The sequence below is a fragment of the Peromyscus maniculatus genome, chromosome 4, assembly GCF_049852395.1.
Source record: "Peromyscus maniculatus bairdii isolate BWxNUB_F1_BW_parent chromosome 4, HU_Pman_BW_mat_3.1, whole genome shotgun sequence".
Taxonomy (NCBI): Eukaryota; Metazoa; Chordata; class Mammalia; order Rodentia; family Cricetidae; genus Peromyscus; species Peromyscus maniculatus.
This window is the reverse complement of record NC_134855.1, coordinates 136,809,392-136,823,809: the sequence shown is the minus strand read 5'-3', so window position 1 is coordinate 136,823,809 and position 14,418 is coordinate 136,809,392. Positions and strand designations below refer to the sequence as shown.

Sequence of the window (14,418 nt, the reverse complement as noted above, 5' to 3'; positions counted from 1 at the left end):
CTCCTAACCCAAGGAAAAGTGGGACACAGCAGTGTGTCTGCAACCCCCGTACTAGCAGGAGGACCCTGGAGCTCACTAGCCAACCTGTCTCAAAAACCAAAGTAGAATGCCAGGAGTGACGACGCACTCCTTCAATTCCAGCACTTGGGAAGCAGAGGCAGGTGGATCTCTGTGAGTTCAAGGACAGCTTAGTCTGCATAGGGAGTTCCAACAACCGGGGCTGAACAGTGAGATCCTGCCTCAAATGAAAAAACAAAAAAGGTGAAAAGTGACTGAGGAAGACACCTGGCCTGGCCTCCAGTTGCAAACACACACATACACCACACACACACACACACACACACACACACACCAGAACAGTGTCTGCCACATCTAACAGAGCACCGGGCCCACAGCAGATGTCCAGAAATGTGTGCCGCAGCAGTGAATGAACCCTTTCAGGTTAGTAACCAACCCAAATGATGCTCAGGAAGTGATCAAACTGACAACTTACGCTAGCACAGTCTCCTCCTTGCTCAGCCGAGCGGTAAGGGCACCAAGGGCTTCTTGGGATGCTAAGGGAAGGCCAAAGCCACTGAGTGCTGCGACCGCATGGTAGATGTGGGCAACAGAGGAGTCTTCACTGACTGCTGCCAGAAGCAGCTCTTTGGTCTCATTTGAAACAGATATCTAGGAAAGAAATGGCAGACACAGTTACAACAGGTGAAGGCATACTGACAAGAGTATGTGTGCGTCTGTCAAAGCATGACCACCCAGCACCCCCAAACCAAACGCTCATAAAGTCAACCCCACCTCTGTTGATTGGTTTCTTGTCAACTAAACACAAGCTAGAGTTACTTGGGCAGACTGAACCTCAATTGAGAAAATGCCTCAATAGAACTGGCCTGTGGGCAAGTCTATAGGGCATTTTCTTGATTAAATATTGAGGTGGGAGGGCCCAGACTATTGTAGGTGGTGTCCCCTCTGGGCAGGTGGTCCTGAGGTTTATAAGAGAGCAGGCTGAGCAGGCCATGAGGAGCAAGGCAGTAGGCAACACTCCTCCACTGCCTCTTCTTCAGTTCCTGCCCCAGCTTCCTTTGATGATGAACTGTGATGTGGAAGTCTGAGGAAAACACCCTCCCCTCCAAGCTCCTTTTGGTCATGGTGTTTTATCACAGCAATAGAAACTCTATAAGACAACCTCCCAAAGGATACCAACAAGTTGCTTGTTCAACAGAAAGATCTAGAAATCTGAGGTGAGGGTGCACTGAATGCTTTTAAATGTTAAAGGAGAAAGGAAAGAAAATCTCAAGGCCTCCCAGAAGACATAAGAAGTGTAAGAAAAACTAATCTGTGGTGGCGCATGCCTTTAATCCCAGCACTCAGGAGGCAGAGCCAGGCAGATCTCTGTGAGTTCGAGGCCAGCCTGGTCTAAAGGGCGAGATCCAGGACAGGCACCAAAACTACACAAAGAAACCCTGTCTCAAAAAAAAAAAAAAAAGGAAAAACTAATCTAAAAGCCATTACAGTGAACCCTTAAAGGGAAATATATTTTCTTACAGGAGTAAAAATTACATGGATGAATTCCAACCTACACCAACAATTCCTTATTCTTAAAAATTATATTAACAATCTGACATTATACTCTCTGTAAAAATGTGCCTTACTGCTTATAAATAAATAAATAAATAAACAAACAAACAAACAAGTAAGTGGAAGGCAGTATAGGAACCTGGGCTCACCTCACAGCTTGAGAGGACCTGGCTGGACTGGGCAGCATAGAATAGGGAGTCCACGTTGCTGGGGTCCAGGTTAGACTTGATGAAGGTACAGGCTTTCTAAACAAGGGAGAAATTCAAAGATAAGTAGTGAAATAACACAGTAACTGGGAAAGGTAAAGGTGCTTAAAATAAATAAAATTCTAAATGGAGGCTTAACGTGTGAATTATTCTAGATATAACTGTTTTTAAATAGTTATTTCCCACAGGACACTATTACCCCAAATTGCTGACTTTACACAAGGAACAGCAAGTCTGAGATTGGTAGAAACCACTTAAGTGCCCTGCTCTGGCCATGACCTGTGTTGGGTGTCACAGTGCTCTCCCTTTTGATGAGCACAGGCCCTGAAGGTGAAGACACCATCATTACCTCCAGTAGCAGAAAAGTAACTGGGACGAGAGTAGATGCTGTGGAAGAGGGCCGAGTTAGGAGTGTCCTCTGATGCTAAGTGTCCTGGGTTCTCCAGTGTCGTGTCTCCAAAGCCAAGTCAGACAGCCAATCGAAAGGGACTTTAAAGTCTTCCCTCTTTCACCTGACTTCCTGGCTCAGGCACAAGCTTCACCATCCATCCAACCACCCAGACCAGACACTGGGGAACTGCTGTGGACTACTCCCTTCCCTCCAAGTCTACTTCCTTTCTATTTTCAACCGACAATGACCCCTGGCTTGTCTCTGCCCTAAGGCAGGTCCTTGTCATCCCTCACCTGACTGTTATAGTCTTTTTTTAACTGTCTCAAGGCATGCGATCTACTCTGTGCGCCACAAGACTAAACTCTATGAAATACAAAGCACCCACATTGCATTACTATTAAAGGCGTCCATGGTTCCCATCACTCCCAGAAAAGATCCAAAGTTACCAACATAGCACACAATGTCTGAGTGGCATCCCTCCCCACCCCTTCTGTGGCAGCTTCGTCAGCAGGGCCCCCCACAGGCCCCAGAATCTTACTCTTTTCTCCTGCACTTTCCAGCTGAACTGGTTTCCCACCCTTGGCTAGTTCTGCCTGGCACCTTTTCCTTGTCTCCTGTCTACCAATGAGATCGTCCCTTCCCCTCTGCTCAGATGCACCCGTCTCATACAACCTGTGTTGATACTCATCCCATGAGAGGCCACAGCCCCCACTCTGCCCCGTACATCCCAAAGCACTTGCCACAGGTACTCAGCGACAGCTGCCTGAGAACATTGCACCCAACACAGTAAATGAGCACAGAACAAAATTCCAGCCACTTCTGCTCTGCTGAGCTGCAAGGAGAAGAGTTACACTGCTCAACATTTACTTTAAATGAGCTAGGATAAAACACAGCTATTTCCCAGGCATGGTGGCATATGTCTTTAATCCCAGCACTCGGAAAGCAGAACTAGGCTGCGAGTTTGTGTAGCATGAATCTTAAAAGGTCTTAATACAAACAAACCCAGAGCCAGGTATTGGGGTGAATGCTGGAAGATCAGAGAAACAGAACAAGTCACAGCCACCTCACCTGGCCAACTTCTCAGCTGATCCTGTTTCCTCAGACTGGAAGCCTCTGTGTCCTTATCCTAATGGCATTCAGCTGAAATGCTGCTCGAAGCCTAAAAGCTTAACCAGCCTAGTTCCTGGTTTTCACGCCTTATATACCTTTCTGCCCTCACTTCCTAGGATTAAAGGCTCACTTCTTGGGATTAAAGGCGTGTGTCACCATGCCTGGCTGTTTCTAATGTGGCCTTGAACTCACAGAGATCCAGAGGGAATTCTGCCTCTGGAATGCTAGGATTAAAGGCGTGAGTGCCACCATTTTCTAGCCTCTGTATCTAGTGGCTGTTCTGTTCTCTGACCCCAGATAAGTTTATTAGGGTGCACAATATTTTGGGGAACACAATACCACCACAAGTTTGAGGCCAGCTTGGTTTACATAGTGAATTACAGGACAACCAGGGCTATGTAGAGAGACCTTGTCTCAAAAAACAAAACTACCCCCCTCCCAGCTATTCAAAATTATATGGCCAATCCAGTTAAAAGTGGGTGCTTCTGGTGCTGGAAGGTATTGCTAAGAGATAGAATACTTGCCTAGCATGCACAAGACCTGGAATTTGAACCCTAAAAATCACAGAAAAAAAAAAGTAGGAACCTCTGGGGAATGGAATAGGGAGTGGGAGTGAGTGAGTCATGAAACCACCTGTGCCTTTCCCATAACAGCTATGCTACATGATGTCATGTCTCACTGCAGGACTGGGTCACACAAAAAACAAAACAACTCTTTTGAAAAACCGTTAGGAACAAAACTTAAGTAAGATCCTCAAAAATGAGTCAGGTGTGGTGGTGCATTCCCTTAATCCCAGCCCTCAGAGGCAGAGGCAGGCAGATCTCTGTGGGTTCGAGACCTGCTTGGTCTACAGAGCATGTTCTAGGAAAGCCAACACTACACAAAGAAACCTTGTATTGAACCACCACCCCCCAAAAAAAAATCAGGAAAAAAAAACCAAATACCACTTTTAATGGGCTGGAGAGATGGCTCAGCAGTTAAGAGCACTGGCTGTTCTTCCAGAGGTCCTGAGTTCAAATCCCAGCAACCACATAGTGGCTAACAACTATCTGTAACGGGATCTGATGCCATCTTCTGGTATGGATGAAAACAAAGCATTCATATACTTAAAATAAACAACAACAAAAAATCCTCAAAACAAGTTTCAACTTGAGTGCAGTTTGAAAGAACCAGAGGGAAGGCAGGGCCTTGTATAAACTGGGATCTGAAGAAGGAAACTGGTTCCTTCATGAAAGCAACATGTCCACACACAGCAAAGACGCTAAGAAGTGCTCTGCTGCCCTCTGGTGCTTTAACAATGAAAAGACAGCACCAGGTCCCCACAGTGGTAAGGTACCTCTTTCCCAGCACTTCAAATGTGTCACAGTGTAGGAAGTGCCTCTAGGGGATTTAAATGACATTTCCCATGGACAATTTTACTGTCTTAAGTTCATAGAGAAGCAAAGCAGCTCAACTGAGGTCATTCCTAACTGGGAGAACTGCCTTCAAATCCAGACAGCCTGGCTGTAACCCCTACCAGAAGAGGCTGCTAAAATGTTCTGTTGTGGAGTAGATTCCTACTCTGATGCTCCCAAGGACAAGCCAAGGGCAAGGGTAAGAATGGTGAGTGGCTCATGGTGTCTACAGCACGTCTTTAACAGCAACGGGAGCAGGGAAACTTCATAAACATGCTCAGGACCTCCACTCAGGGCTGGGGCTGCAGCTAGCTCTACCTGTAGGTGCTCTCCACACACATCCTCACCTCGGTTCTTTGTGCCCTTTGGTAAAATCCCAAGGGCCCCAACATCATCTTGAGCGAAGAAGAACTTTCTCCTACCTTCCTTCCTTCCAGCCCCCCAAACTCAATCAGACACCATGTACTACATGGCTCTTTCCTGCCCACCCTCGCCCTCCGTACACTGCCTGCCTACCATGCTTCCAATACCCCTGGCTCCAGCTGCCCTAGACACCAACTCCTAGGCAACACTGCAAGCACTAGTAAGCCCCAGGCTCTGCAGAGGCTGCTCTCCATCATCTCATCAGCTCAATCCTTCTAATTGACAACCCATAATGCATTCATAAAGTTCAAGTCTTGATTTAAACAAACTCATTCATTCATCCTTGTCTCTCAACCTGCTCCTGGCTTCTCTTCCCACAGTCCCACTTCAGTTCACACCTTCAGTCCTAATCAATGTCTCCTCAAACTCACAACACCAGCAAAGAACATTTTTAGAGGAATGTGCTCAAACTAAATTTCACGTGGAACTCTAAATCATGCCGCAGCTCAGAAGGCACGGTGAGTGCCTCCCTCCTCCACAAGCCTCCAACACAAATCCGATGATTCACAAATGTTCTGCCCTTGGTAGAAATCTTTCACCCTGCATTCCATCCTCCTAAACTCCGCCATTAGTCTATCAGTCCAACTCCATCGGTTACACTTTACAATACAAAAGCTCTACTAGTTGTCTCTGCTCCACTCCAGGTCCCTCCAGTTGTCGAGGACTCTCTCCTCAGGACCCCCATACTATAACCGAGGAAACAGGGCAGCACTGAAGCGTCATTAAAGCACACCACAAACATAGTGTCTGTGCTAGGCGTTGTCTGAACTTGCCTAAATAAAATATCACTAGAACAAAAAATGCCTCACTATTAAAGAACCATAACTAGAGCTACTCTGTGAAAGGGGCCCTTTTGGCATAATCTGATTTCACTTTATAATAACAACAATCTAGTGAGGTGGGATACATAATCCCCTTTTCACAGGAAAGGGGAGCAGAATGAAAAGTTTAGGTTAACTGACTGATGCCTGTGAGCTTACTTTTAAGCTAAAGTAACTCACTTTGAGGGTTCACGAGACTATAAGGAAAAGTGCACCCTTAACATAGTCACACACAGGAGAAATTTGAATAAGCTGATTCCCAGACAGCAGGGATTAGCAAATTTTTCCTATAAAGACCAATTAGTCATTATTTCAGGATTTGGGGCTAAACGGCCTAGAAACTACAGAGTACATTGTTAAGCTACAGAAGCAACAGTAGATGATATGTATACGAACGGTGTGGCTATATTTCAATAAACCCTCACTTCCAAAAACAAGCTTCAACATGGATGTGACCATGGGAAGCAGAGTCTGTCACCCTCTTTACATTCAGACTCACTGGTAGATACTCACAGTCAACCTCTTCTAGGTCTTATTTCCTCCTCTGTTACAGGAAATGTTTCTGACAATATAGACACATGAAGATAACTCAAAAGAACATACCAGGTGTACCTGGCACATACAAAATCCTCAATAAGTAACACTGATTACTGACTCCTGCCTGGGATAGAGTAGATCCTGCCCAAAAGCCAAGAAGAAGTGTGTGCTCATGATCCCCCTCACTCCCCCCCCCCCACACCCCTTGACCTATTGGCACAAACGGGACCTTTTTAGCCCCCCCAAAAAGAACAAGCGCTGACATGAACTAAAAGACTCTGGCAGAGACTCCCAGTTCTGGCCAAGACAGAACTGAAGGCATCAACTTGACGCTTCTACCAATAGTTACAAAACTAGACAAAATATAGGAAATCGAGACACTGGACAACAGACAGTACACACTCTGATTGCCCCTGCCTGGTTTGAAATAGGGCCTCTTTCTGTAGTCCTGGCTGGCCTGGAACTCACTCTGTAGACCAGGCTGAACTGGAACTCAGAGATCTTTCCACTCTGCTTCCCAAGTGCCAGGACTAAGGGTGTGCATCACTTCGCCCACTGACTCTTCAAAGAAAGCAAAACACAAGACAACAGCATAAACAACGGGCATTTGTGTGGAAACACCTTATCATAAAGGTCTTTCATTATTTGTGATGTAGCAAAATAGCTCAAAGTGGTGGGAGGACTTGATGGTCAGAGGTTGCAGTCTATCCTGGTCGAGCAGCTTTCTCCAAAGCTAGATGACATGGGGGACTCCATCTCCAGCAAGACTAACTGTCCTCTACCTGCCCTTCTCTGGAGAATGTCCCTGGGTCCGAAGGACTGACCTTATCTGAAAGCTGTCTCTAAGCCTGGATGACCTAGCTTATCTTTAGCTTGACCCTTAGCACAGTGTCCTGCTAGAAGCCTTCCCCTGCTGTACATATGGCAACTAAGACTTGTACTAAGAGCTTTGCTATAGGACCCCGGTGTCACATGTGAAGCCTTAAGTGTGCCACTTAATGCAAATTAGGGTTTGTCCCCAGGCCTCCCAATCCTATTCCCTATACTCTGGAATAAAGCTGAGCTGATTCACCAAAGTCATACCCCAGAGGGCTGTCTCCATCATACCCACAGCCATCCAAACACTGTTCCCCACTTCTGCTTCCTGCACCCTCATGGACCAATGTACATACAACCCCTGAGGAAGAAGCAGAACCACATCAGGGTACACTGTGACAAATCAAGGATGCATGCTATAATGAAAAGTAGTACCAGCGTCAATGAGAGAGCTCAGCTAGCAAAGGTTTCTGCAGACAAGGCTGACAAACCGAGCCTCATCTTTGTCACCAACAACCTGCAGGAGTTGGTTTTCTCCCTCCACCGTGAGTTCTCAGAGCTGAACTCACTCAGGTCATCAGCTTTGGCAGCAGGTACCTTTACTCACTGAGCCATTTTGCTGCACAAATGGGTGGTTTATAAATCCTAAATTTATGGTAATTTCTTATGAAGTCATAGAAAATGTCTTAGCCTAACTGTCCATGATTTTGTAATGACTACACACCCCCTTAGCTGTTCCTTGTTGTGGAATATTAGTTTAAGATGTGTTACATTTGTTTATGCTGTGGAACATTTGTTTAATGGTGCAAAGTTGTGTTGCATTCTTTTAAGTTGCTTTTGTTTAACTCTGTACAGCTGTGTTACTCTGCCTGTCTAAAACACCTGATGGTCTAATAAAGAGCTGAACAGCCAATACCTAAGCAGGATAGGGCTAGGCAGGGCTGCCAGGCAGACAGAATAAATAGAAGGAGAAATCTAGGCTCAAGAGAAGAGGGAGGAGCAAGAAGTAAGAAGGAAAGAAAGGGATCTAGAATAGAGAAAGGCTGGGGGGCAGGCCTCCAAAGAGTAAAAAAAAAAACCAAACAAAAAACCAACGACAGTTCCTCAAGCCAGAAAACATTTCAAATGCAATGTATTCTGATCACCAAAAGTAGACTTCGTCCAAATTGCCCCACACAATGACTCTCACTGATTAATGCTTGTTGAGTCCTCCACCTTGAGCTCCTTTGAGTTATTAGCCATGCACCTAGCACTTTCCAAGCACACATGGGGCTGGGGAGATGGCTCAGTGGTTAAGAAGTACACAAACCAAGTCCTGTACTGAGTAGTTTCACAGATAAGAGTTCTAGTAGATTCCAGAGGCTCTGACTCTCTTTCCTCCTTTCCCTTAGAAACAACCAGCTGGGGCTGGGAAGATGACTGGGGCTGGAGAGATGGCTCAGCAGTTAAGGCTGATCTTCCAGAGGTCCTGAGTTCAATTCCCAGCAACCCCATGGTGGCTCACAACCATCTGTAATGGGATCTGGTGCCCTCTTCTGGCATGCAGGCAGACATGCAGACAGAATACTCATCAAAAAAGAAGAAATACCCACCTATTGAGACATACATTAAGTAAACAACCAACCTCAGACTGAAAGAAGTATTTGTTGCATTAAATGCAGTAATACTCACACCAGCAAGGGTTTGTTTTAAAGTATACAAGAGGAGCATGTGAGGAGATTAAGATTCTCCTAAAGCACTGTGAACAGAAGAAAGGCAGCTTTACCTTGACATCTGACACCTGTGCCCCAAGGCTGTTGAGTCCCACGATGGAGTAGAAGGCAGACTCCAAATTTGTGAAAGGGCGATCCAAAGAGGCTTTCAGTCTTTCCACATCATGCTTGGTGAGGTAGTGGGTAGGTGTCAGAGCCTGGGTGCTGGCTATGATTGTCAGGGCCAACAGGAAGACAGCGCTTGAACCTTTGAGGAAAATGGCTAGTTAAGTACATGCCACATTACCCCTCGTCACAGTATGATGCAGCAAGGACTGGGAGCCTAACCACGTGGGAATGGGTAGAGAACACAGGTCTAGACTCAAGAGATGGGGAATGATGACCCCCATCTTCAAATACCAGGACAGTCTTTTATGAAAGCTCTAGAAATCTGAAGAACACCAAAGCACCATTCCCATTTAAAACGCCTCAGGACAGAACCAATCCTGAATCCTTGTATCTTGTCTCCTTCTCAACCAAACTCCTCCCTCGCCCACTCCAACAACTTTCACTTTCCAGCCTGTTCCTCAAGGAGCCATGTTCCTCCCTACCCAACAACACTCTTTAGGTTTGCCTCAACTTCAACTTCGCATGATGTGTCCTTTCAGGTTTCGGCTTACGTTTCTTCCAGAAGCTTTCCTTGAGTTAGGCCCCAGTACAATGAAGGACCTAGCCTCTGGCCTATATAGGAACCACAGTTAAGTTATTCAGCAACTGCCTCAGCCTCCTCAAGCATAAAGCAGATGACAAGTGTCATGCCTGGGCTCCTTAGGAGTCAAGGAGAAAGCTTTTAGAACAATGATTGGTCTGTAGGGAGCACCAGCCTGGTTTACAAAGCAAGTACCAGGACTGCTGGGACTACATGGAGAAACCCTGTCTGGGTGTGGGTGTGGGTGGGTAAAAAAACAAAAAACAAAACAACACCCCCCCAAAAGCACCAAACAACAACAATAACAAGAAAGAATATGAAGGCTGATCTCTCTGCTAAATACTAAGCTCCTAGCCTCTAGGAGCTGGAGGCTAAAGACTATTTCTCATATTTATCTCAGTAGTTCCAAGTCTTACAGACAGCCAGGTATGGTATGCCCTGAATAAAGGGAAAGAGAAAAAGAAAAACCAGTCCCGTCTGTGACCCCCCCCCCCCCAGGGGACAGAAGAACCTGTAGGAATGGCATCTGCCATCTTTCATTAAAAACAAAGACCAGGGAACACCTGAACGGCCTGTGTGTCATGAAAAAGTGAATCGTCTGTCACCCAAGTTAAAAGCATTAAAAGGCAGTTACAAGACTAACATCAATGGCCTAGCTCCTTGCCTATCGCTCAAGCTGGATTAGACTCCTTTAAAGGCTTACTTTACAAAGAAGAGAACTGAGTCGGTTACAAGTGGCCAGTCTTGGTTGGAGTCAAACTCAGTCAACACTACGGAGTTCATTCACATTCCTCTTAAGAAAAATAAATTAAATTGGGGTCAGGGGTGTGAACATATGGAGGTCAGAGGAAAACTTGGGAGTCAGTTCTCTCCTCCTACCATGCAGTTCCACCTGAAGATCGAACTCAGTCATCTTAGCATAAGGCTTAATGACAAGAACATTAACTCCGGAGTCACCTTGACAGCGCCCTACTTTTCTTTCTTTTTTCAATGTTCAAGGTGCATAGCTCACAGAGACTCACTCTTCTATGAACAGTAGTTTCATTTAAGTCTGTGTGTGTTTGCTAACCTAAACGTGAACGCTCTTTAAAAACTTAAAAGTGTATGTGTAGCGGCAATGGCTTAGTGTAGAATCCATTCCCTGGGTGTGATGCCCCAAGCCTAAACTAAAAGAGCAAAGAGCTCTATAGTGTGCAGTATTCATCAATATACAGTGAATGCTCCTGCGTGCCATGAACTTGTTCTTCTCTCAGTGCTGGGAACTGAACCCAGCTCCCCAGCTCCCTAGACCCTACCTAAAAATAGAAAAAAAAAATTAAGGTTCCTAAGTTACCTGTCCCTGCCCTAAGACACCTGAGACTCACACTTGAGACAGTTTCAATACACATTCTGACTTTAACCACTTTAACCAGCAAATCAGTGAAATGGCAAGTTTTGTTCACTGCGTTCCCGAGTTAGTTCCTTTCTCTGGGATTCCAACTACTCATCGGCCGGGGGAATAGAAGATATACACCCAAATAGTGATTTTTAAAAAGATGACACGAGGTTCCACACTACTGTGTCCATTCAAAAATCTACCAAGCATCGAATTTTGCTCTGCACTGTTAGAAAGCAAGCACAGAATACCATTCAACACAGCTCTTACGAAGCAGATACCAATCGAGAAACTGAGGCGCAGAGGGGATAAGCCCCTGGCACCTGGTCTCACAATGAGTATGCGGCCAGTTACTCAGTTATGAGGCCAGTCTGCGCCTCTAGTATCCCTTCATAGCCTAGGCTTTCGGCTAGGTGAGTCTCCTGTCCCTGTCAGTGAAAAGGAACCTAGGGCCCAAACAAAGTCCAGTGACATGGTCAAAGGCTTTCAGGACGCCAAGGGTGACTCCCAGACCGGCTGCAGGCCGCCGGCACCACTCAAATGAATGAAGGCGGCCGGGCCTGGGTCCGCGCTACCGCGGTTCGCGCTGGGCCTCGCGGGGACCCGTAGCCACGCGTTGCACGCTCCCCGTCCGCAGCAACCCTTCGGGTCGGCAGCACTTCACCAGAACTCGCAGCCCTCCGTCACACCTACGACCCCCGAAAGCGCCCGAGCCCATGCCCATGCCCCTGCCCCGTAGGGGAGGGGAACAGCGCCTGGCCGGCGCCCGTGTGGTCCGCACTAGCCTCCCGCGGGCGACGCCCCGCTCCCCAAGGCGTGTCGGCCGCGGGGCCCCACTGTTGAGCCATGCGCAACGTCTCACCCGGCGGCGCCATTCCTCCGAGCAGGTCCCACCGGAGCCAGAGCAGGCAGACTTCCGCTCTGGGAAGTGGCTCCAAGAGCGCGCCGGAGGGGACGCCAGGGACCCACAGCACACGCCGCCTGCCAGGATGGGCTCCCGGCCAAGGTCAGTCTCGGCGGTCCCGCTGGGCAGGGCGGTTCTCAGCAGCCGCGGTGTGCGGGCTCCACGCGTGGCGTGCGAACCGCTTTCGGGGTTCCGGCCGGCCAACCCGCCGTCCCCCCCGCGCCGCGGCCCACTTGGAACCGACCGCCTCCCAACCGTCCTGCTCTGGCCGCCACCCGGACGCGATTGGACAGGGACTTGGGCTGGGCCTGAGACGGGGCCGCCTCTGATTGGCCAGTGCCAGTGACTGGCTGGACACCCTGTCAATCACGGGGTTCTCCCGCAGCCCGGCCAATTTTAAAGCCCGGAGAAGGGAGGAGAAGGCTAGAGTGACATGATTTTAACCCCTTTTGGGAATGATGGTTGAAGGATTACCTAGATTGTTAATAACTGACTTATGAGTGAATTTTTTTTTACCCAGTTTTCAAACCAGTGAGCGATACAGTAACTCTGAAGACCATTTTAAAAAATACTTTATTCTTTGAGAATTTCATACAATGTATTTTGATCATATTCATTCCCTTCCCCCAACTCCCTACCCACCCAACTTCATGCTCTATTTCTCTGCCTTTCTAAAAAATCAAAAACAAACTAAGCATGGAGTCCTGCCCTGGAGAGTGGTTGATACACCCAGAGTCACTCCATTGAAAAAACTGATTTTCCTTCTCCCACTAGCTACCAGTTATGAATAGCTTGGCTAGGGGCGGGTCTTCTGTGCCTACTTCCCCTACTCGGTACTGGGATTCTCTATAGCTTGGGCTTCTGTAGATCTTGTTTATACTCTCACAAATCTCTGTAGGTTCGTCTTGCATCTCCCCTGCTGTGTTTGGAAAACACTCTTTCCTTGAAGCCATTCACCACGTCTGGCTCTTACAATCTTTCTAGTCCTCTCCCACGTAGAACCCTGAGCCTTGAGGTGAGAAGTATGATATAGACATCCCATTTAGGGCTGAGATTTCCAAAGTCTCTTGTTCTCTGTATGTCGATCAGTTGTAGGTTTCTCTATTGATTGCCATCTACTGCAAGAAGAAGCTTCTCTGGTGAGGACTGAGGGATGCCCTAATCTGCAAATTTAACAGACTCAAAATGGAAGCCAAAACTAATATGTAGTTTCAATTGCTGAGCATTTACAATACAGTTGGAAAGAGTACTAAGCATTCTACATACATGATTTCATTTACTTTTTTGTCATTATTTTGTCAAGTGTGTGGTGGTGCTATCAGCTCTTTAAAAGGAAGGAAATATTTCAGTTCAGGCATTTTGACTATGGTCTGCTTTTAACTGTTGTGAGGATGCAGAGTATAAGAATGCTTCTTCTCATTAGTATTGCCCCAAGTATTAGTCAGCTGTGTAGGGGAGAGTCAGGTCCGTGTCTAGTGAGTATCACCCTCCATATAGTAGTTGTTAGCCCCATGCCGCTTTTTCACTTCGGCTCCTCTGTTGTGCTAGCTGTGTTTCACGTGCTCACTAGCTCAGCCAGGGTAGCTGCACTGTGCTGGCAATTTGACAGATATTTTCAAGATCCCAGACAGTAATCCTGGGTGTGCCTGTAAGGCCTGTGCTTACGTACCAGGCCAAGGTTACCTGATATAGCTGGTCTGGGAATTAAACCAGGCTTGGGTTGGAGGGGCCACAGCAAGACTGAGACTGGGATAATCTTATTGAGAGCAAAAAGACTTTTTATACCTTTATCAGAAACAATATAATGGCGATTGCCAGGATCAATACTATGGTAGTTGTCAGGATACAATGACATTTATAAGCTACACGGGGTACACAAGATTAATGTCCAAGACAATTGACTTCTAAGGCAACAACATGAAGAGAAACACAAAGCTGTCTGAATGCTTCACTGCCTGAAGGAGTCCCTTGATTTCTCAGGAACTGAAGGCACACAATGCCCAGGAGCCAAAGACTCTAACCTGGAAAACCTATGACACGTGCCTCTCAAGGCCAGGCCAACTCCATGGTTTCCTGTAAGTGCTGAACTAGAATACACTTAAAGAACTCTACCAGTTCAGTAATAAGACAAGCCAGTGATGTGCTAGAGAAAGAGCCAGCTGTTAAGTTTTCAATAATTTTGCAAATTTGGTAAATATAGTTATTTAGAACATTAAATTATGTAGCCACAAAGTAAAAGAAAATATGCGGAAAATAAAACTTTTCATTTCCTGCTTTTATTACATTTACCATTTTCTGAATATTTGTGATTGCCTATATACATGAAATACCTCATCAGTAGAATGTGATAAGATAGTATATATACCACTACACAGATTGTTTCTAAGAGAAACATTGATTTTGGAGTATTTACACCATAAAATTGGCATATGTGGCAAAGGAGAACTTGATTTATTGATTTGTTGATTA

The 14,418-nt window shown here is 46.5% G+C and overlaps 2 protein-coding genes across 15 annotated transcripts in view; one reads left to right on the top strand and one right to left on the bottom strand.

The window, feature by feature from the left end:
- Positions 1–12,042, bottom strand: part of Rpn2 (ribophorin II) — a 51,194-nt gene extending 39,152 nt beyond the window's left edge. For all 4 annotated transcript variants that reach the window (XR_013050900.1, XR_013050901.1, XM_042276670.2 and 1 more), the window contains exons 1-4: positions 11,908–12,042; positions 9,036–9,229; positions 1,722–1,817; positions 494–669 (exon numbers count right to left, since the gene is read on the bottom strand). Coding sequence is in view for 2 of the 4 variants with exons in the window: in XM_042276670.2 (XP_042132604.2) it covers positions 494–669; positions 1,722–1,817; positions 9,036–9,229; positions 11,908–11,920 (479 nt within the window). In the remaining 2 variants the exon portion in view is untranslated. The remainder of the gene's footprint in view (positions 1–493; positions 670–1,721; positions 1,818–9,035; positions 9,230–11,907) is intronic.
- Mroh8 (maestro heat like repeat family member 8) overlaps positions 11,656–14,418 on the top strand; it is a 78,006-nt gene continuing 75,243 nt past the window's right edge. For 9 of the 11 annotated variants that reach the window (XM_076571069.1, XM_076571067.1, XM_016002659.3 and 6 more), the window contains exon 1: positions 11,665–12,051. In XM_076571069.1, the coding sequence (XP_076427184.1) occupies positions 11,762–12,051 (290 nt within the window). In that variant the 5' untranslated portion in view covers positions 11,665–11,761. Of the gene's footprint in view, positions 12,052–14,418 lie in introns of all 11 variants that reach the window. The other 2 variants (XM_006984142.4, XM_042276662.1) reach the window with 2 other exon arrangements.